The sequence below is a fragment of the Nannobrachium achirus genome (assembly GCF_963921795.1).
Source record: "Nannobrachium achirus genome assembly, chromosome: 17".
Lineage (NCBI taxonomy): Eukaryota > Metazoa > Chordata > Actinopteri > Myctophiformes > Myctophidae > Nannobrachium > Nannobrachium achirus.
The window spans coordinates 44,533,591-44,557,970 of record NC_137824.1 but is presented as its reverse complement, the minus strand read 5'-3'; the positions used below and the strand labels follow the sequence as shown (position 1 = coordinate 44,557,970).

At 42.5% G+C, this 24,380-nt stretch overlaps 1 protein-coding gene across 1 annotated transcript in view; it reads right to left on the bottom strand.

Annotated features, from left to right (window-relative positions):
- Nucleotides 1–3,070: 3,070 nt before the first annotated feature.
- Nucleotides 3,071–24,380, bottom strand: part of smyd5 (SMYD family member 5) — a gene marked incomplete at its 5' end in the record, with an annotated part of 30,103 nt that continues 8,793 nt past the window's right edge. The window contains 7 exons of the mRNA XM_080745783.1: nt 3,071–3,565; nt 9,286–9,356; nt 12,055–12,149; nt 17,352–17,408; nt 18,833–18,939; nt 22,074–22,144; nt 24,092–24,154. Coding sequence (XP_080601909.1) covers nt 3,421–3,565; nt 9,286–9,356; nt 12,055–12,149; nt 17,352–17,408; nt 18,833–18,939; nt 22,074–22,144; nt 24,092–24,154 — 609 coding nt within the window. The 3' untranslated portion in view covers nt 3,071–3,420. The remainder of the gene's footprint in view (nt 3,566–9,285; nt 9,357–12,054; nt 12,150–17,351; nt 17,409–18,832; nt 18,940–22,073; nt 22,145–24,091; nt 24,155–24,380) is intronic.

Genomic DNA, 24,380 nt, shown 5'->3' with positions numbered 1-24,380 from the left:
AAGTCATATCAAACTGGCCCAAGCGTCACTTGCAGTGAGAGCAGCGCGACCCAAGCGCGGCTGTAAATTACATCATTACAGAGCGCGAGTATTTACTATTTGATTCCAGCGTACTGAGCACATTAGAAAAACAAAAGAGAAGAGAGAAAACACGTGAGCTAAACAGTGAAAACGAGAGAGAAGAGCGAAACACAAGAGTAAAGAAAAGAGAGAAAAACAATATTAACGTGTGTTTACTATGGACTATTATGTCGCGTTTCCTGAACGTAATCAGAACGTAATCAACCAGCGTCGACATAGTGACGTAACGTCATGACGCCTACGTCGTTACCACGGTAACCAAAGCACACATGTCCCCGCAGGGCAGCTTTGAGCTGACGCTGTCTGAACGCACAGATCAGATCTGTGTCACTTGCAAATGCAGTGTGAAAACTCGGGCCAAAAGATCAGATCTGACAACAAATCGGATTTGGGCTAGATTTGACTGCAGTGTAAAGCCGGCCCAACCCTATCTCTTACCCTAACCCTAACCTTAACCTCTATGGAAGTGTTGCCACTCCGACAATGCCAAGCCAAAAAACAATGGCTATAAAAGTACAAAATGTCAAGATAGCAGGAAGTGCTCTCTTTGACAGGTCAGAGGTCAAAAGTCAGAGTGGCAAAGTTGTTCAGCATAAGGAGACGGCATCTATGTGTCCAGGTTTCATGGCTGTAGGTCAAACAGAGCATGAGCTATACCTGTTCAAGGTTTGCACTTTCAAAGGCTTCCTACAGTTCCACCCTTTGGCCAGTTGTTGTAAAATGTAATAGAGCATGTCTACACAGTACGCTTAACACATTAAAGTTTGAATGGTGTTTTTCAGTGCAAGTATGTAGGAGTAGATAGGTGCCAAAGTTTTGAGGAGAACTTAAATCACTGATATGACTGATAGATAAATAATGAGGATAACATATGTGGGGATCCTTGACAGCAAAAAGGTTCACCAACCACTGCTTTAGCAACATACGTTTTTCAGAAAACTAACTAGGATTTTGAAGGCATTTGAATCGGCCTCAGGTCTTAATGGGTAAGAAAAAGCAGCCATTGTTGCTTCATGTGAAAGAACTGTTGAATGCACAGAGGAAATTCTCTGGCGAAGGTCAAAGCCAGGCCTTCCCTTTTTGACACCCAACTTGGCTCTGACTCATGTAGCGCAAATGAGGCTTTTGAACCCCTTTGGGCCATTCAAGCGTTATCGCGCCATCTCAATGTCACATTTCCCTCCACAAGCTTACAGACATTCAACACATCCTCGCTGGATGACTGAGGCCTAATGCTTGCTTTGGTTTTGTGTGTGGCATTCTGAAGTCAGTGGACGCGACAGTATCCAATTATGCTTTGGCGCATATATTCTTGGGTTGTCGGGAACATTTTGCGGGGCTAACAAGATGGCTTTGAGAGATAAGCAAATTTTTCAATATCAAGTGCTTTCTCTCGCTCTCGCTCACATCCGGCGGAGCGGTTTGACGGCCTGCCTGCTCAAGTGCTCATCATCACACAAAAGGTCACATTCAGCACCAGCAGGCAATTAGAACAGAATTATTTTTACACAATAGAATGGACAGAGAAAACACAGGACTGGACTGTGATGCTGTAGGACTGTATATGGAGCGCAATGGGCTTAGTTTGACATGCACTAGTCTCCACCAGCCGAAGGCTGAGGGAGAGTATGTTTTCCCCTCCGTCCGTCCGTCCGTCCGTGCGTGCGTCCGTCCGTCCGTCCGTCCGTGCGTGCGTCCGTCCTCGCAGTTTGTGAGCAGCTAATCTCAGTCACCGTTGGCCCGATCGCTGCCAAACTGAGCACACACTTTCCCTGGATGCCAATCTAGAACCTCTGCCCCACATTTTTCAAATCAGCCTCATGGTGGCGCTATAACAGGCCGATTTGTGTGGCCTGGTTGTTACCAGCTAATCTCTGGCGCTGTTGGCCCGATCGCTGCCAAACTGAGCACACACACTCCCTGGATGCTAATTCAGAACCTCTGCCCCACATTTTTTAAATCAGCCTCATGGTGGCGCTATAACAGGCCGATTTGTGTGGCCTGGTGGAGACCTGTGCTCGGAAGAGCACTGCTTCTAGTTGTATTTGCATTTATTTAAGGGTTCCCAGATAAAATATTATTTTGGGGGTCGCGGCCTGAAAAGGTTGAGAACCACTGATGTAAACTATACGTGATTTAAACATGCTTAAACATTTGACATTTAAGGCCTAATAATACTGTACTGTCTACAATTGCTACAAAACCTGTGTCTGCCGGTCATTGTGGGCATAAAGCAGAGATGTTGGAGGGCACGGTCTGGCAGGCAGATGTTCAGATCATGACAACTTTGCCAAGGACACAACACATCACGTTGTGAAATGTCGAGCTTGTACATTTACCGTTTCCCCCAAATGGTCATCTAATTTCACCGTTGGTGCACACTGAAGTCTTGACGATCACTGCCTCTAGAGGCCCCCTGGGTCACAGGGATAGATTTTACAGGGTTCCCACACATTTTTACCAATGAATTTCCAAAACTTTTCCAGAATATTTAACCCAATTTCCAAGACTATATTACATCAATAATTCCGCTCAATAACAAGTCGCTTACTCCTATACACACTGCCTAAAGACAGTGGTTCTCAACCTTCTCAGGCCGTGACCTCAGAAATAATCATATTTTAACTCGGGACCCCGGCACCCTGATGAGCAATAAGTTGAGGAATTTTGTATAACACGGTTCTATTGTGAAAATAGCTGATCTACATGCTCACACGCGAGGCGTTGTGAGCATGTAGATCTGCTATTTTCACAATTTCTGCCTCTAATATTTGACAATTTGGCCAATGTTTAATTTGTCATTTCAGAGGTATTAACAAAATAAATAATAACCAAAGACAATGGATAGCTATTTCTTCCAGGACCCTTGATGAAGACTTTTCCAGTACTGTATTTTTTTTTCAAAATTATTTCCAGGAATTTCATGACCGTGGGAACCCTGATTTTAGTTTTTTGCATTAGGGACGCTGTGACAATAAACAAAAACTGATGCTTCCTGTGAACTTTATTTTGTGATCTCGGACCTGTTGACATACATATCAGCAACAACCAAAAGAAAAAAGAAAAGGAGGGTTTCCAAAAAAAAAAAGAAAAAAAAAAAAGGTTTTTGCAAACGTAACCACTTAAACCCCATATGTTGTTGAGTGGAGTTCCTCAGGGCTTTATACCAGTGTCTTCTCTTTTTTCACTCTACATTAAACTGAAAATAGCTCGTAGATCGGCTATTTTCTGCAAGGGTTCCCCCCCCCTGCTGAATATGGAATGCTGGGTTTAAGTGGTTTTTCCGTGATACGTCTGAACGCTTTGGCATGGCGGAGGGGGGGGAGAGTGGGGGGTGTGCTACACGTCTGTCATCTCGTCCTCCATGTCTTCCCCTTCGGCCCCTTCACCCTCCTCTTCCTCCTCTTCCTCCTCCGATGTGACGTCCAGCTCGTCCGACTGGGACACGCACTTTGGACACGAGCACACGAACAGGTAGTTCTCCCTGGGAAGAAGAAGACATGCATGCTGTCATGCAAGGACTGAAACTCCATTAAAAGCCATTTAGACCGGGTACGCATTATTATTGCGTTTTATGCTTTAACTATTGAAAAATAGCAGATATACAAGCTCACCGCGCTGCGAGCTTGTAGATCAGCTATTTTTGAAAAATCGTCAAGGACCCCCAAAATTAACTGCATTTGGCCACGGACACCCAGTCTCAAAATATGTTGTTCGCAGAAGCAAATATTTGTTCGCTTTTAAAAAGATATATTCAAAGACTTGCAAAACAAGTAACACTCCCTAAGGTCGAGTAGCGAGAGAGTACCAGCTAATTTAAATCTCGATTTTTCAAAAATAGTAGATCTACAAGCTTGCGGCAAAACAGGGGTTTTCCCCCGAAAATACACGTTTTAAGTAGTTTAATCCTCTGAAACAGGGAGAGAGAGAGAGAGAGAGAGAGAGAGAGAGAGAGAGAGAGAGCGAGCGAAGTGCATCTTGGGAGACTCTCAATGACCAGGAAGTTGTGGAACTATAGGCTCGTCCTCAACATAAAATGTATTTTAATTGTAATTCTGCCCATTTAAAATATACTGTACAGTACAGTATGTACCCAATCGAATATCTTAGTTACATCGATATTGTTCATGTGAACTAGTTTGTTGTGGCTGTAACGCGCATCACCGCACAATGCAGTGTCTAGCAGGAGATGTCTATGCAAGACTAGTAATCCACATAGCGATTTTTCTTTTATCATTTCAACAAATATTCACTGTGTATTCACTCCATTTTGTTTCAAAATGTTCCTATTTATCATGACAAAGCAAAAAATAAAATAAAAATATGAATAAATATCAATTTAAAACTACACTCTCGCCATCTTACTATAAATGCGAGAAATCTCTGTGAGCGTGCGTGCGTGGATGTAATCCATGCATCTCGAGAACCGTTCGTCCCACCGGCTTCAGATTCGGCATGCACGTTCCCCGCCGCAGCGCGGAGTGCAGTGCCGGGCCTCGACCCGACACGATGCACGGTTTTCCTGAACCGGCGCGAAACGTTCGGAATCTCTGTATGACATCTCTGTGTGACATCACATCATAAAAGGCTCTGACATCACGTACGCCACATGAGTCAACAAAAAATGCCATGGTTACGTATTGAATGTCATCAGTATGACGTGTTCTGATGTTCATATATGGGCATAAATCGACACAGGCAAACATATGGTCAAAACGGCTCTTATGACAACAGGTATAATGGGGTTTGCATTAAAGGGTAGGGCATTCACAGAGATTTTCATATATGGGCATAAAATGGATGCCCGTATGCGGAGCTGATGTCTGACATCAGAGTTTTCCGGAACCGGTACTATGTCTGCAGAGATCTCCATATATGGGCATAAGTGGACAAAGGCAAACAGATGGTCAAAACGGGTCCTATGACAACAGGTATAATGGGGTTTGCATTAAAGGGTGGGGCATTCATTCCCTATTTCAAATTCGGCACGCGCGTTACCAGCCGCAGCAGGTAGTGCAGTGCCCAGCCTCGACCTGATACGCGATTTTCTGGAACCGGCACGAAAGGTTAGGATTCTGATGTCTGACATCAGGGTTTTCCGGAACAGGCACTGTGTCTGCATAGATGTCCATATATGGGCATACAATGGATGCAGACAGACAGATACAGATATCTCCATATATGGGCATAAATGGACACAGGCAAACAGATGGTCAAAGATCTCCATATATGGGGATGACATGGACGCAGACAGACACAGATATCTCCATATATGGGCATAAATGGACACAGGCAAACAGATGGTCAAAACGGGTCCTATGACAACAGGTATAATGGGGTTTGCATTAAAGGAGGAGCCGGCACTGTGTCTGCAACACAGTCGGAGGCACAGACAGATACAGAGATCTCCATAATGGGCATAAAGGGACACAGACAAACAGATACAGAGATCTCCATAAATGGGCATAAAATGGATGCAGACAGACAGATACAGATATCTCCATATATGAGCATAAATGGACACAGGCAAACAGATGGTCAATACGGGTCCTACAGAGATCTCCATATATGGGAATAAAATGGACACAGACAGACAGATAACTCCATATATGGGCAATTGGGCATAAATGGACCCAGGCAAACAGAGGGTCAAAACGGGTCCAGCAGAGATCTCCATATATGGGCATAAATGGACACACAAACAGATGGTCAAAACAGATCCCATGGCAACAGGTATAATGGGGTTTCCATTAAAGGGCGGGGCATTCATTCCCTATTTACATTGTTCCCGAGTTGGCCAGGTCACCAACTAGAAGCTCGGCCGCCCTAGCTTCTAGTTAATATTAATGGAAGAATGTGGACTTTGTCCCATTGCATAACTTCCCCTTGGGATAATAAAGGTATCTATCTATCTATCTATCTAGGTATCTATCTAGCTATCTATAACTCCGCCCCCGGTAGCAAGAGAGTGATTTTTCTGGTTGGCCAGTCAGGGACCAATCAGAAGGCTGACTACTTTTGCTACTTCTGGGGGTCCCTGCCTGGATCAAACATATCTTGAGATGGGGGAGCGGATCCCCGGCCAAATACATATAATCTTGGTGGTCCTTGACATGAAAAGGTTGGAGCACCAACAACTGATTGTTTGGTTCTATTTGTACACTGTCGGAGTCAAGGGGAGACCTTCAAATTTCAAAGTTTGAGAGCCACTGATTTAGAAGACATTTTGTAGAACGGGCCTCGGGTCTATATAGTCGGGGACCCACAAGCCCAAAAGCTCAAGGAATAAGGTTGAACCTGTGATGTTCTGCAGAACTTTTTATTTCTGTTTTATCAGTTAGTTTGGTCATTAAGGTCCACAGAATGCCGGAAACAAAAAGTTACGGACATTTGTATACAGTGCATGCACAATTATTAGGCAAATGAGTATTTTGACCTTGTCATTATTTCTATGCTCATTTTCCAACTCCAAATTATATAAACTTGAATGCTGATTGAATCGACTAACTCTCAGATCATATGTGTTTGTGTAATGAGGGAGGGTGTGGCATAAAGTGATTAAAACCTATATCGGTGCGCATAGATATTAGGCAGCTTCAAAACCTCAGGTAAAATGGGCCAAAAAAGAGACTTGATTGACAGGGTTAGGGTTTCAGACAGATGCAACACTCTTCAAATAGCTAAACTATTGAGACGTGACCACCGGACAATCGAACATTTTGTCACGAATAGTCAACAGGGTCGCAAAAACCGCACAGAGAAGAAAAGGCGCAAATTAACAGCAAAAAGCCTTGCGCATAATTAAACGTGAAGCTACCAGGAACCCATTAGCCTCCAGTGCAAACACATTCCGGAACTGCAACCTACCTGGAGTCTCCAGAAGTACAAGGTGTCAAGTGCTCAGAGACATGGCCAAGGTATAGAAGGCTGAAACATGACCACCAGCGAATAAGACCACGAACACCACTGAATAGATGAAATGAGAGTGACTCTTGATGGACTAGATGGATGGGCCCGTGGTTGGGTCACTAATGGTCAACTTCGAGTCAAGTGCCAACAAGGTGGATGAGGAGTACTGGTATGGGCTGCTATTATTAACTCATTTGCTGCCAAACCCGAGGAACCCGAGAATTTCCCGTTGTACGGCCCTGCCATGCCCGAGGAACCCGAGAATTAAAAAAAAAAAAAAAAAAAAAAAAATCAAAATATTTTTTTTTCAAAAAAAAAATGTTGACCCCAAAAACTATAGTAGGCATGATAGCGATCGCGAAATCGCATGTTTAACCCCCATAGCAACCCCATCTTTCAAGCATGGCAGCCATCTTTGTTTACATTTTAGGAAAACATAGTGGCTGTTATCTCATGAATGCCTGAACGGATTTCCATTCGGATTTTTTTGTTTGAAAGCTGTGAGCAATGTGGACACACGTGGTGCATGATCTAGGCATGGGTGTGCATGATCCGTGCACTATGAATTACATGGAAGTCTATGGAGACGAATGGCAGGATTGGAGTACAAAGGTATTGTTAAATGGCAGCAGATGAGTTAAGGAGGAGCTAGTTGAACCTTTTCGAGTTGAAGATGGACTGAAAATCAACTCCCAATCCTACTGCCAGTTTCTGTAAGATACTTTCTTTAAGCAGTGGTATAGGAAGAAGTCTGCAGCTTTTAAGAAGACCATCTTCTTTATGCAGGACAATGTTCCAGCACATGCATCAAAGTACTCCACTGCTTGGCTGCCTAGCAAAGGCCTGAAAGATGACCAATTAATGACCTGGCGCCCTTGCTCACCTGAATTAAATCCTATTCATGGGTTGCATTTGTAGTCCTACACCAGCCATGTTGAGGACCAACACAGGTGTTCTGATTGGCATAGAACATTAGTTCTGTGCCAATCAGACACATGGAAACACCTGTGTTGGTCCTCAACATGGCTCTTTAGGACTACAAATGCACCGGGGCACGGTGGTGCAGTGGTTATAGCGCTTCGCCTCACAGCTAGAAAGTCCTGGGTTCAATTCCCGCCGGGGGACGCTTTGGGAGCTGGGGGCGTGTTCCTCCGTCCACGTCATCAGCGCCCACACCCTAGGTGGGGTTGGCAATAGGGCCTTTCTGTGTGGAGTTTGCATGGTCTCCCCGTGTCTCCTAGGGTAGACGCCCTCACAAAAACATGCAGTAGTCCTGGTTTATGTACTCCCCCTAGCCAGCCAGGTGCTCCCCAATTCCCCTGGCGCGGCAGGGGGAGAGCGGAAACCAGGACTACAGGTTAGGTAGTTGGCACTGGGATAGAAAAAATGGGTTGCAAAACCGTGGGATCAAAATTATAAAATAAAAAAATAGGACTACAAATGCAACCCATTCTGGGCCCTTCTCGAACGTGAGATTTACAGTCAGGGAAGACAATACACCCCTTTGAACAGCGTGATATCTAAAGGTAACGGCATTACCGAAGGGAGCGCTCGTTTTATGGTTAGATGTCACAGTCATTGTCCACGACATTAAGTTATTGTCCACGACATTACAAGCGGCGCGAAGGCCAGCGGACCTTGGTCCTGCTCTTCGCCCCCGAGCGCCGCAGGCGCGAGTGGCCGCGAAGAGCGGGCCAGGGCCGCGCGGCCGGCGGAGCGCCGCGCGAGTTACGAAGCCGTGGTGAATAAAATCGTTATATTTATGCCCAGGCCGTAAGGCCTGGGCAAGCGCACGATAAACGCAACGTTTGGTGCACCTCGCGCGGTCCAAGTGACTACAACCGAGCGCTCCCTACGTCCGGTTCAGCCAATCACAGCGCGTCTTTTCCGGGACTTGCGGCAATGCCGTTACGTTTCAATATCACGCCTTTGAACAGCATCTGGGAGGCTGTGGTTGATGCTTCAGCGAGAGTTGATCAAGACACTATTTGGAGAGTGTTGCATCCGTCTGAAAGGCATTTTACAATTTACAAAAATGTGAGAACTCTACCGACTGAGCTACCCGGACACAGTTTTTCAAAAACAAACTTTCCCAAAAAAGCAAATATTCCCATGAATAAAAGAAAAATGCAAGGATTTTTCCAAGTAGTTTCAATAATAAATAAAAGAAAAATCTAAGAAATTCCATAAATCAGAAAACAAATATTTAAGAAGTAATGACAATAGCCGATCTACAAGCTCACAACTCGACGCGTCGCATTAATGTGATCATCATCAAAATGTTAATTTGTTCACCTCAGGTTTTTGTGTCTGCTGTGGCGGCTCCGGTCGCGCTGGCAGCAGTCCAGGTAGCTGATGCAGATCTCCTGGATGACAGATGGACACAGCGGGCAGGTGAGGGACAGACATAGGGGTGGCATAGCTCAGGGGTAGAGAAACCGTTATTAGAGCACAAAGGGTTCCCAGTTCGAATCCAGGTTCCCCCTGAGTTAATGTCGAAGGGTCCTTGGGCAAGACTCTGAACCCCACATTGCTCCCGGTGAGCAGGTTGGTGCCTTGCATGGTTTCCTCCGCCACTGGTGTATGAATGTGTGCGTGAATGGGTGAATGTAATAATCTCTGTAAAGCGCTTTGGATAAAAGCGCTATATAAATGCACCATTTACCATTTACAGACGGACACGGTGGGCAGGACAGGTGAGAGGGATTGTCACTCAAATAATTGCGATTAACGATTTAATTGTGTTTTTGTCGTTGACAACTACATTTCTGTTTGGCTTTTAGGCTTTGAAGTTGCACAAGGTAGAAATATATGAACATTTTTCAACATGGAAACAATTATGACGATTATGAAAAATAATCGTGGTTATGTCAAATAATTGCACTTAGACGATTATGTAATAATTGTGACAGCCCTATGAAGTACTGTAAGGCTGGGTTTCACCCGGCGGAGGCACACAAAACCCTGTGTTTCAACATACTTATTATAACTATAGTTTCAACACGCTTCTTGTTGAATTAATCCAATAAAACCAGGAAAGCATCGTGGCATGTTATACTCTGGCTATTAAATAGCAGATATACAAGCTCATAGCGCAGCACTTATTGATTTTTTAAATCATTTGTGCAAATCTTTGAATTTATAAATTTTTTTAACACAAACATCTTTTACTCAAATCTTCGCTTCTGGGGGAACTCTTCTTTTAAGCAGTAATCCAGGAGAGGGCTGTGCACAGACAGTGATGCACAGGTCAGAGACACGAATGCCAGCTGATTTAAACGGAATAACTAAAAGAAAAAGAAAAATGCATTCATAACGATTTTACTCTCAAAGGAAACAAAAGCATTTTTTGCAACACCTCAGATCTGATCGAGACATCAACTTGGCTTAACTCTGATGAGTGAGTCAGCCCTGAGCCATTAAGCAGCAAGCGACCATGATCTGGTGAATTATTAAGTAGCGTTAACATACATCATCACGCATGACGTTTTTGTTTAGGGGCTGTAATTGTTTGTTATAATACACAAAAAGGATTTTTTTTCTCATGTTTTGGCATCTAGTGTTAGGTATGGCCATGTCATCGTTACAGATATGCTCTAAAAGTGTCAAACATGTTTTTCATTTCACTGCGTCTTTAAAGATAAAAAACTGATCCAAAATAAAATCAGGATATTTCTTAATCATTTCACTCAAAACGTTTATAACAATTTATGACTATTAATACAAAAATAACACTGTCTGTTATGTAATATAAAGTGGATTAATAGAACCAAATAGGATTAAACTTGACTTAAACCTATTTTGGCCCAAGTCACACTATAATGGCCCATCTCCATAAAAGGGGCAGAAACTGACCCTTTTATGGTCACATTAAAGGGGTCACGTATCCTTTTCAATTAGGAGATTTTACCCGAGGTGGCCAGTGTCATGAGGAGCCGACTTGCGCAAAAATACAAATTTCCTCAGAAAAGGGCCATTAGTTTAAGGTGGCGTTATATTAATTCCAATTAATATAACAATATATCAAAATATAAGAATATTATATTTTTCACAGTTGTCAGCCAAAGTCATGCTGTACAAAATCGTAACAACTAAACTGGCAATGTAACTCTTTCAGTTCTCACACGACAGACAGAGACAGAGAGAAACAATGAGAAACACAGCTAGCTAGTGAGAAAATGTTACTTTACCGACTTTGCAATATGCGCGAGGGAGCTATGAGAAGTTTAACTTTATACCGCAGCTTTGCAATGCACCCCCACCCCTTTGTTTCCCCTATCCTGTACATAGTGTTTTTTTAGAACTGCGATATTATTGTATGTTTTCTTTGCTTGCTATTTATTATGTCCAAAAGAAGAAAAAAGTAAAACGTCTTATTTGGGATGTTCCTCTTAGGCAGGGTGTTTAACTGTACTTGTACTACATTTCAATTGTATTGACTATACTTGTACTGTTCTCCATTTTGGTCTAATAACATAATCAAAACAGCGGGCCGCGTGTAAAAAATAGCAGAAGTTTACAATGAATTGTGCCCGCAATGTGAGCTTGTAGCTCTGCTATTTTTGGTCCAACAATGACAGACGAAGTATACATTCGGCTGTAACACGTGTTGTTCCAGTGTCAGGTTACTATAGTAACATGACTGCGTGACTGTCATAAAATGAAGAGACAAGAGGAGGGGAGGACGGAGCGGGAGATCAGCCGGAGAATCGGAGCAGCAGTGCAGTCGCTGCATCGCATTGCTGTGACAAAAAGAGTTGAGCCAGAAGGCAAAGGACTTTCTACCTACTAACTTAGTGCGTTCATTTAAGAAAAAAACACAAACAGGTTATAATACGGAGATAAGCGGTTTCTGCCCTTCAGCAACGTTATATGGTTGGTCCTGCGTCTACTTCTACTCAATCTCTTCCCCGACAGATCCGCTACGATCCAACAAAGCCTCAGTTGCCCTGGTTTGATCTCTGACACTGGCGTGCCGACAGAAGGCAGAGCAGCAGGGGCGTCTAGCCGCCAGGGCCAGGATTTATCATCACCTCCAGAAGAACCCAGACATCGTCTACTGACCTCTCCTGGCTTGATGTCAGTAAGGGCACTGAGGTGAAGCAAGAAGTTGTTATCTGGAAAGGCCGCCTCCGCGTTGGGTATGCAGCTGTGGTTACCTGCAAGACCACCAGAGACAAAAAGGCACGCAAACACTTAGAACGAGAGGTTCTCAAACCTTTTCATGTCAAGGATATATTATCCTTGATGTATATGTAGCAGTACAGACTTATCTTCTCTGTATAACAAAATAATATTAGAGTTGCAAATGACTTATACAGTGTTTGTTTAAATGTGTTTAGAAAGGAGACGTGTGTTGGAGATGTGTGTTTTCTGTGTTTTTTTCAGAATTAAAAAGGAGCGTTGTGTCTGTAATTCACACAACGCAGAGAGATAAAGCTACACTGGTTACATATAATATTGATATTTGGTCGCGGACCTCCATCTAACAATAATGTTGTACCAGGGAGCTTTTTGAACACACACACAAAAAAAGGTAAAACCTTTCCGGAAGATAGAGAATGCTTATAGCACGCCACGGAAGTGACTCCCCGGACCACACGTTGAGAATCAATGACTTCCAAGTACTGTAGAAGGAACATTTCAGCCATTTTCAACCTCGTCTTCTTCATATAATAATTGGTCCTCACTAAAATGCGAAGATGGCACCATTTATGTGTACACCATCTCAATGTTCTTTACCCTGGTACATTTTCAGCGTAAATGTCCTGTGCTCATTTTCAGCACACACACACACACACACACACACACACACACACACACACACACACACACACACACACACACACACACACACACACACACACACACACACACACACACACACACACACACACACACACACACACACACACACACACACACACACACACACACACACACACACACACCACACGTCATTTTACCAGAAGGTTCATTGTTTACCAGGTATCCTATAGTTTCTATAGTTTGAATGTATACACACGCAATATATTGATTGCGACCGTCAGGGAGCAGTTTACTATGAAAACCTCCACCGGCCGGCCGTCCGTCACACGTCACACGTGACCATCAACAAACGTCACACCTTTGTTGATGTTTAAATCGAAGAGTCTTGGTCAAATACTTCTGTTGGTTTCTGCACTGATCATTTATACAATTCAGCTGTGTTTGCTCGTGTCATCATGATGAGGTCATAAATCAGCCATGCCCAAATATAGATTTTACGGGTTTACATGCTTACTCAGTTATTCGTTATGTGAAAGTCCTATGACGTCTATGATATCTGACATCATCATACATACATTCCCTTTTATGCCCATAAATGGAGATCCCCTCTGTAGAACCAGCCACTGACATCACTGTAATGTCAGGGGAACCAAATCCCTTTTATGCCCATATATGGAGATCCCTGTGATGCCAGGGGAACCAAATCCCTTTTATGCCCATATATGGAGATATGGAGATCCCCGTGTTGCCAGGGTAACCAAATCCATTTTATGCCCATATATGGAGATCCCTGTGATGCCAGGGGAACCAAATCCCTTTTACGCCCATATATGGAGATCCCTTATGTCATCAATATTAAGCCCATATCTGTGAATATCTTTGGGTACCAGATGTCTCCATATATGGTTAAATGGTCCGATATACATCACTGGCCAGAAGACCAAGAAATGGTGCAACCTCGCCCTTTGCTTTTCTCCCTTAGGCATCTTACTGGTAGGTAGTTTAATGAGGAATGCAGTATGGTGGTAGGTAGGTAGTTATGGCCTTTGATGTAAGATTTTCACTTTCTAGGATAACTATATTTGCTATTCCCAGATGATGCCCTTTTAGGGTACCCCTCATGCCCATATATGGAGATCCCCAGGCTTTACTAATTAACATAAGTTTTATGCCCATATATGGAGATCATTGTCCCAATGTCATCAGATATATGGGCATAAATGGACACAGGCAAACTAGATGGGCTGTATGGATATCCAGATGTGTGATGTAAGTGTTTTATTCCAAATGTGGCACCCCACAGACATATTTCCAGAAACAAAATCCCTTTCATGCCCATATATGGAGATTTCTGATGTCATCAATCCCAGGCCCTGTAAAAAACATGGTTGCTATGGTAAACAGTTGGTTGCTAGGGTAAACAGTTGGTTGCTCGGGTAAGAAAACATGGTTGCTATGGTAAACAATTGGTTGCTAGGGTAAACAGTTGGTTGCTAGGGTAAAAAAAACATGGTTGCTGTGGTAAAAAGTTGGTTGCTAGGGTAAACAGTTGGTTGCTAAGGTAAAAAACATGGTTGCTATGGTAAACAGTTGGTTAGTAGGGTAAACCTTCAATGATTTTGACATCTTGTTACTAATCTGTCGGTAGATAATGCCGGTCTTATATAAGGGTCATTTGTGTACGGTGTGATGTCATACTGATGTCAGCAGTGTGACAGGAGATAAGCGACCAACGGTCGCTTATCTCCCGATTAGGGAGTCTTACTGGTAGTATAGTGTTTAGCCTGATGCTAGGTTCTTAGTTTACCTTAGCTCTGGTCCATAGCGGTCCCAACGCTATGAGCCCTTGCATTCACACCCGCTGTAGCCCAGGCTGTGCATCATTTTTAGTAAAGAAAAATATATATACACGTCGCGCTACTCACCAAAACAAAGATGGTTTTAAGATACAGTACATACTTTCCTTAGTGGGAACACTCGGAACCCCCACCTCACATCTAAAAAAAACTACTTTAATGTCCAGAAAAGAAAATATTTCACTGGAAGAAAAAAACTCTTGTCAGATCTTGTCAAATACAAGATTTGACTACTGGTAGAATATTTTCTTTTGTGACCAAAACCTGTATTTTAGACATGAGGTGGTGGGCTCTTGTGTGTTCCCACTAGGGAAAGTAGGTTTTCAACTCCCTATAACCGTCTTTCTTTTGGTGAGTAGCGAAAGGGTATTTTTTTTTTTACTAAAGACGAAAGGCTGCGCAGCCTGGTGTGAGAGTGCAAAGGCTCATCGCTCCCATAGCGTTAGGGAGAATCCCCTTCTAACGCTATGGCCCAGAGCTAGGTTTACCTATGATCCTAGATTACTGAGGCACCACACCGTCTCTCTATACATTTGATGTAAGCATTTACCTTGCTTATTGCAAATTTCTCTGGATAAAGAGTGTCTGCTAAAATGCCTAAATTGTGGTTGTAAATTGTGAAGGAGCACTTCACTTTCAACTGTGATATCTTCATATAATTGGTCCTCAGGATAATAATGCTCATAATAAAATAGCAACATTAACGTCTACTCTCTCTCCATTCTTTTATTGTTCTATCCAGGTAATGTTGCCGAGCACAGATGCTCATTTTCAGCAACAGACATTGTTGAAAATGTAAATGACATTAAAACCGGTCAATTAGCATGTTATTTAGACCAGTGTTTCTTTTCAGGCCGCGACCCCCAAAATAATATTTTAACTGGGGACCCCCCCACCCTGACGAGCACTAAGAGTTGAGGCATTACATTTTGTATAACATGGTTCTGTTTTCACAATTTGGCCAAGGTTTAATTTGTCATTTTAGAGGTATTTAACAGTCCTTAAAGGGGAAGACCAGCCATTTTCAATATTGAAATATGTCATTCACATTGTACTTTACAATACAAACCCCCAAATCAATCCTCCAGTTCTAGGCAACACAGAAGGGGGGGAACTTTTTTTCTATTTCCACACAACTCCTCTAAGGTATATTAACCAGTAAGACTCCCTAATCGGGAGATAAGCGACCGTTGGTCGCTTATCTCCACAAATAGGCCAAAAGTTTGTTTTACCAATTATTACACTCTATGTGAACATTTACATCAACAAATCCCAAGTACTATGCAGAACGACCCATTTCAAGTTTTTAATGTACAACAATATTTAGAAAATAGGTCTACAAGCTGACAGTCCTCGTCCCTTATATTCCCATAGGTTATATGGAGATCTCAGTGTTTGTCAGTCCTTGTTCATTTATGCCCATATATGGACATCTCTATATCTACTGTAACAGTCCTTGTCCCTTTATGCCCATATATGGAGATCTCTTAACTGTAAGTCCTTGTCCCTTTTATGCCCATATATGGATATTCCTGGTGTCATCAGTATATGAACATATATGGGCTTTCTGATATGCCCATATATGGAGATCTCTTAACTGTAAGCCCTTGTCCCTTTTATGCCCATATATGGATATCCCTGATGTCATCCGTATATGCCCATATATGGGCTTTCTAATATGCCCATATATGGAGATCTCTGTATCTCCATATATGGGTATAAAAGGATACTTCAGGTCTGACATCAGGTTTGTTTATATTGGGTTGCTAGGTTTGACATCACAAACTCTATGGGCCATCTGACCTAGAAATCTATATTTGGGCATAGATGACTCATCGTGACCTCATCACACGTCGACCGCACGTGTGACGTGCGGTCGACCGCACGTGTGACCGACGGACGGCCGGTGGAGGTTTTCATACTAAACTGCGACCTTACGGTCGCAATGACACAGTTCAATATTGAAAATGGGTGGTCTTCCCCTTTAAATTGTCACTTTAGAAATGAACACATACCCTCTATACACAGAACGTTATGCTGGTTTGTTTACTGTTGAGTGAGAAAATGATGTGGACATTAAGTTAATCATCTGGGGAACCCCCAAATTAATTTGCGGACCCCCCCCTGGGGGTCCCAACCCACAGGTTGAGAACCACTGATTTAGACAGATGCTGGGTTCATTATTTAAGTGGCATCCTATATACTTTCTATGGAAACTTTCGACAGATATTTTTTGATAGTGTATCGTTTAGACTCGACGGTAGGTTCTTGGCTTACCTGTGATCCTTTTACTGAGACACTACATTGTCTCTCTGCATTTGATGCATGCGTTTTACCTTGCTTATTGTAAGTCGCTCTGGATTAAGAGCGTCTGCCAAATGCCTAATTTGTCAACTGTAAATGTAAAACCACAGTCGTATACAGTTGGACACTGAGCAGTCGGGCCTTGCTGCTCAAGGGTCAAACTTATTCAAAGACTTGCACACATTTTCACGATTTGTTGCTTGTATATCTGCCATTTTTCAATCGTTAAAGCATAAAATAATGGTTAAAGTGGTTAAAATCTAACACGACTCGGGCGCGTTCCAGGTCTGAGGGTTAAAACTGGTGGAAGTGCAAGCCGGTTCACAGCCATCAAGGATCCAAGAATGTATAACGGAATCAAACCAAGGCTCTTTTGGTGGAAAAGGGGGGCTCTCTGAACACACAGTGGATGGATGGGAAGTGGGAACTCACATGAGCTTTGAAGGAGGAAAAGTCCAGAGCCCTCACAGTTCAGGAAGTCTCCCGTTGCTACGGAGAAAAGACATAAACAACAAAAAGAATTACAAAATCAGGTTCACTGCTGCTGACCTTCATGAAGATTAGTGTGCAAAGATCAGTCAAATCATTCCATTGATGTTCTTGCTTTGAATTTTCAACAGGGACACTAATTACTGATCAATCACACGAGACGATCATTACAAATCCACTCCTAGTGACAAGGAATTCACATCAGTGGTGGGTAAAGTGCTCAACCCCATTACAAGTCAAAGAAAAGTATAGAAGTTGCTCAGTCTAATTTGTATTCAACTTCATTTACCGTACTAGAGTACTTGATCCTGATACTACAGCATCACACAAAAGCATTCTACAGCTCGAAACATGGTGTGAGGCGAGCTTGTAGATCTGCTACTCACATACACACACACACTGAAGTATTGAAACGTGCATGCTTTTAAAAGTACAAAGTGCATCTTCTTTTTAATTGTTTCACAAATAAATTCCAGGATTAGTGATAGTGAAAATAGCAGACCTACAAGCAAGCACGCAATGAGTTGTCCTGTGACACGTGAGCTTGTAGATTTACTATTATCCCTATATTTGAAATAGTGCTTATAAGTGATTAATTCATAAGGTACTCCCCCCCCCCCCCCTCTCAAAAATGGAAGTGGAGTCAAATGTACATTTGTCATTGAAATACAGATACTCAAGAAAAGTACAGCTTTAATAAAGGATTTCATTGCGGTAATGAGTATTACATTAATTTATGCCAGGTTTGCCCAGTGCAAAACAGTGGAAAAGTGTTATATAAAATAGAATACAGTTTTAGTTACCGCATTGTCCATTTCTCACCTCAAATGTTTTCAAAAACATTCTTGAGGGCAATGTTTAGCTGTAAGTGAACTTGTGTTTGTTTGCATAGCTGCCATGTTGGATACGGTAAAAAAATTATAATCAAGCAGCGCAGATCGACATGAGCCATGTGCTCTGAGCCTTTGATTAGACAGTGGGCATTATTCAAAAATAGGGCTGTCACAATTATTACATAATCGCTTAATCACGATTATGTCATAATCACGATATTTTTTTGATAATCGTTTCCATGTTGAAAAATGTTCATATATATTTTTGTGAACTCTACAAGCTCACAACGTGTCGCATCGTGAGCTTGTAGATCTGCTATTTCCACTATCAATGTTCTTTTTTAAGTATAACGTTGTCAAATATGTCAGTACCCTTGTGTAACTTCAAAGCCTAAAAGTCAAACAGAAATGTAATTGTCAACAAAAAATAAATTAAATTGTTTATTTAATTATTTGAGTGACAATTAATCGTCATGTAAAATGCCATAATCGTGACGGCCCTATTCAAAAATATCACTGAATCAGTGATTGGCCCATCAGAATCAAGCATATGAGTGTATTATCCACAAATACAGAAGCATAATTTGTGACCTTTCTCAATGTCCTTGTACAGCTGGTCAATAAAGGAATCCAATGTCTCCCTCTGCTGGCTGGGAAGCTCAAGTGCATCACAAGCATGAACCCACCGACTTAGGGAGCTTGATATTGAGGGAGAAAAGAAAATACACAAGTCAGGTCAAAAGTGCAATTTCTTTAGTTCACACGGTGGCCATTTTGTTCTTCAAAATATCGTGTGTTGTTATTCATACGTCTACACTGTCTTGCCCGATTCACTGCTTTTTTCTTTTACTATCGTTTTAATGTTTATTTTTTTTGCTTTGTTGTTAAAATTCTTTTTAGCTTTTCTGTTCAGGGTCGGCAGTGGCTCAGGAGGTCGAGCGCCCGCTTGCGTCACACCCGATCTCGCCAAGATCCCTCCCGTAGCTGCCGCTGATTGGTTGGAACTGGGCTTGGTTTGTGTCAGCTCCAATCTCTGAGCGATACCAGATGGAGGCTGTATTGTGAACTCAATACTTCCACCATCTGGCCAAGGTAAATAGGAGGTAAAGACATCCACACCCCTTTTGCTATCTCACAATTCCAACCGGCAGATTCGTCGCACCATGGGTGCCAAACTGCAGCCGGAAGTTCGGTGGAAGACGTGGGGCAGCCTCCCAGCAGCTCATGAAGTTCATGAACAAACACTATTTATGAAAAAGTGAGACCTTTATAACATACTCAGCTCAGGAAAATAAAAGAAGGCATGTCAAACATTTTTTTCTGCTGTGTGGATTTTCGATGTGTGCACTGTGTCATTTTATAGCAGTAGCAAAAAGTATGTTTCTAAACGTGCCAAGTATCGCGAGACGATCCACCGTTTCCTGTCTGGGAACCAAATCTCGCGATACTTCGGAGACAGAAACGATTATTATTTACCGTTATTATTATTATTTCATTATGTACTGTGCACATCGAAAAGCAAGTGATTGTAAAAATACCTTTGATATGTCTTCTTTTATATTCCTGAACAGATTATATGACATAAATAGTTTTGGTTCCAGGTTTGTTCATGAGCTGATCAAGCCGGCTCCATTCACTGACGCGACCGCGGTTTTCCCAACGACCCTGTGCACAACGGTGGGGGCGCGGGAGTGTGGGAAGCCTATTGCCCATCGGCCCCCACCGTTGCACTCAGGGTCATTGGGAAAACTGCGGTCGCTTCACTGACATGTATTTTATCGCACTTCCGGTGCGAGTTCTGGCACCCATGGTGAGCTTCATGGCTAGACATGGCGCATCACCGTGATATCCCTTCCTTCCTTATCTTCCTTGCATCTATCTATAAGCTGCGTCTCAAGTCCTTAAATCAATCCTATTTCCTATTTCCTTGCTGGTATGTTAGTCCCTCCCATTGAGGAAATAGAGAAGAGGAGACGTCCCATTGGCCATTTCTGATGACATCACAGGTGATAGGCCAACTCCCAGTGGGCGGGACTAACATTCAAGGAAATAGGAAACAAGTGAAGGAAATAGGAATTATTTAAGGACTTGAGACGCGGGAGGAGTCAGGTTACAAAATGGCCACATGGGAGTGTTGTCAATGGCAATGGTCTTCAACAGGGGGTCCGGGACCCCTAGGGGGTCCTCAGAGTTACTACAGGGGGTCCTCCAAATCTTTGTGTGATAGAAACCTTTTTCTCCTTTTTTATATTAACCACTTGAACCCTAGTGTCCTTATTGTGAGAACTTTAGCCAAAAATAGCAGATCTACAAGCTCGCAACGCCTTGCGCTGCGAGGCGTTAAGAGCTTGTAGATCGGCTGTTTTTTGGCAAAGAGGTTTGGTGTAGAGGGGAAAAAGAGCAGACTAAGGTACAGGGTGAAATGTCATGTTTATTGACAGTTCAAGTGGTTAAATATCTGAGAATACAAATTGACATGAATCCAGAATACCCTGATCATTATGCTGTCAAACGATGAAACAATATGGAATCTCTGAAAAGGTTGTGACCTATTCGAATAGTCGAATATTCAACAGGACTGGAAAAACTGTCAAATATTAAGTAAGCAAGAGGCGAACATTGTGAAAATAGCAGATCTACATGCTCAGAACGCCTCGCAATGCGAGGCGTTGCGAGCAATATTTATCTGCGGAACCGAGTCACATTAAATGTAATACCTACAACTCCAAGTGCTTGTCAGGGTTCTTATGACTTCCTATCTAGCCAAGCTTTATAAACCATGAAGGAATATATATATTTTTAAAGACAAAACTATATTATAAAAAAAAAAAAAAAAAAAAAAAAAAAAGCAAATATTCGACTATAGTGACTTTGATATTCGAATATTTGGTGAATGCCCTATTAACACCTTCTAAGCCTGGCCGTACTCCCTCGGACTTCCTACTGGGTCCCATCAGCCACGCCGTCTATTCCCGGACTTTTGATATAAATTATAATAAAAAAAAAAAAAACATCGGAAATTCTTCTCTGTGTCTTTTTGGAGCGATCTGAAAGGGTTAATATGCTCTGACAGTCATTTTCTGGTGCTGGGTGTGATACTCCTAATATCCAGCAGGCCACGCCGTTGACTCACATTCTGGATGGATGGCTGGCCAGGAGGAGCCTCATCCTCTCCCCAGTGTTGAAACTCAGCAAGAAGCTCAAACAAGATGGCTGGTCTTTGTCTCTGTTCGTGGATCGCGGTTTCAATCACGTTCGGGCGCCGCTTCTCTATCGCTCCTTTCCCTGCTTCGCCGCACGTAAACGAATGGAATTGATCTCCCCTCCGCCTCGCCAAAGTAAGATCGCCGACCTCTGCAGGATGAATATGTACGCTGTGTCGAGCACTCCAGTACGTGTTGTTATCATGTGGGCTTTGTTTTTTTAAAACATGTTTGTAAATAAATGGCTTATTTCTTCGGCGCTACCTCTGTTCAGAGGGTTCTGCCGCGGCTTGCAACGTGTTAAGGACTAATCACCCCAAAGGGGTTTTTTCTCTGATTTCTCACTGATTACCCCGCTTATTACACGGCTACAAATTGACCCAAAAGTAACAAAACAAAGGATTTCATTGCGGTAATGAAAATTAAGTATAACATTAATTTATGCCAGGTTCGTTTTAGTTACCGCATTGTCCATTTCTCACCTCAAATGTTTTCAAAAACAACCAAACGATGAAACAATATGGAATCTCTGAAAAGGTTGTGGTGGATCCCTGCTTGATCTCTTGAAGACCCCTGGTCAATGGTGAAAAAAGGTGAGATGCAAACAAGGAAAGCAAAAGGACAGTTACCTGGTGCCGATGCCTTGTCCATTGGTCCCAACCAGGGAGAACAGGGAGCGGAACCCGTCAGGGGTAAACCACTGGAATTAAGCACAGCCACATACCGAAAAAAAAAACTCACCAATCAAGTAAGGCAGTGGTTCTCAACCTGTGGGTAGGGACCCCCAGAGGGATCCCCAAATGATTTTGGGGGGTCCCGGGGTCCCCAGATGATTAGCTTAAAGGAGTAGTTCACCCCCAAAAAGACCTTTTTTCTATTGATTACTCTTGCCATGGAGACTTGAGTTCAATAATATCTTTTTGTTTTAGTCGCATTCCTAAGACAAAAATGTCATCACAATAAATGTACCCCCATTGATTCCAGATGGGGACCCAAATGCATTCGGGTCCCCATCCGGAATCAATGGGAGTACATTTACTAAAATCAAATTTTTGTCTTAGGAATGCGAAAAATACAAAAGAATATTATTGAACTCAAGTCTCCATGGCATGAGTAATCAATAGATAAAAAAATCATTTTGGGGTGAACTACTCCTTTAATGTGCAACATTGTTTTCTCACTCAACTGTAAACAAAAACCAACATAAAGTTTAAGTGTACAGAGAGTATTATGCACATTTCTAAAGTGACAATTTAAGGACTTTTTAATACTTCTAAAGTGAAAAATTAAACATTGGCCAAATTGTCAAATATTAGAGGCTGGATATTTCATTTTCAAACATGTTTGGGGTCATTTTAACCCCAACTCTGCTCAGACTTTTGTGAACACCCAGGACAGTTTTTAAGTTACTTGGTTCATTATTTAGACATTTCAATTTATCAGACTCCTATACAAATAACCCATTATAATTTAATTTCAAACTCCATTTTAGCCATGTTAGATCCATCGAAAACACCCGTCCTTGGTTCTTGTGACCGATATGTTGTCCTTCTAATATGTTACAAAAAGAAATGTTTTTAAATTACTTTTTTCCATTAAAAAAAATAGCAGATCTATAAGCTCACAGTGCATCGTGGACGTGGTACGACACGCTGTGAGATTTTTTTCTTTTAAAAAATCGAACCTCTGTTCGAAGTGGAGCTGTGTGTGTGTGTGTGTGTGTGTGTGTGTGTATTGCAGTTGATGCTCAGGGCAGGCTAGACTCAACAGCACCTCTCTGGTCACCCAGGATCATGTCTACCGATTTTTGTGACATTTGAAGAAAATATGTAGGAAAAGGAGCAAAAAGTGTGTTTTGGAGAAAATTCAAGATGGCGGAAAATCTATCCTGGCGCAAATGGGCGTGGCCTATATGGGGAGATGCGTTTTGACCCAAGGAATCCAGGGAAAAAATAATTTTAATTTTCCGATCTACGGTTCAAGAGTTACGGGGCAAAACGTAAAGTGGGCCGTTATAGCGCCACCATGAGGCCGAGTGATGTAATTATTTTTCGATTCATTCTTAAAATCATTATGAATCTCCTCTCCGAGGTTTGAAACTGTAGCTCCTATGGTTTACGAGAGAAAAATACTTGAAAGTGATTTCTTGCATTGTCCCATTATAAGTCAATGGGGACAATTAAGTGTCGTTTTTTGCCGATTACGTCGGCATGGTAAGGCGGATCGGAACGAAAGGTAATAGAACACCATTCCCGGCCGAGCCGCACATTTTGATGTATATATTGCGCGAGTGGCGTAAATGGTGCGGCACTAGTTACGCGCCGAAGTTTAGGCTACATACACGGAGACAGACCCACACACACGGCCACGTATAGGGAGCTTGTGTTCCACACAGCTCCAAAAAAGATTTTGAACACTGAAAAGTAACAGTTTTGTCCAGCCGACAGCAACAATGTGTGTGTAAGCTTTACACTCATTGTTGGCATCCTCAAAACTATCCCCATCAGTTGCTTTACTTTTTTTTTACCTCCCCTTTCTTGCTGAACGAAAAACAAAGCCCGGGGCTTTTCAATGTGTGCCAACACAGTGTATTGAGAACACTGTTGAAACTGAAAGTTAAGAACTATGGAGCTGAATTCACACTTACCCGATTGAGATGGTCGTCATAAAGTGCTGCTGTAAATAGGCTCTGAAGCAAGGCCAACTGCCCCTGTGGACAAACAGCATGTTGGATGTCATACATCAAACATATAATTTTCCGAATGTCTGTCTGTCTGTCTGAGTGAGTGTCTGAGTGAGTGTCTGTCTGTCTGTCACAGCGTTTCTCCTCAGTGGCTGGAGCAATTGATCTGAAATCGCATCACCATTGGCATATGAACACACCTGACATAACTGTGAAGCCCATTTGTCACTTTCACAAATCGTATGCTGTATAT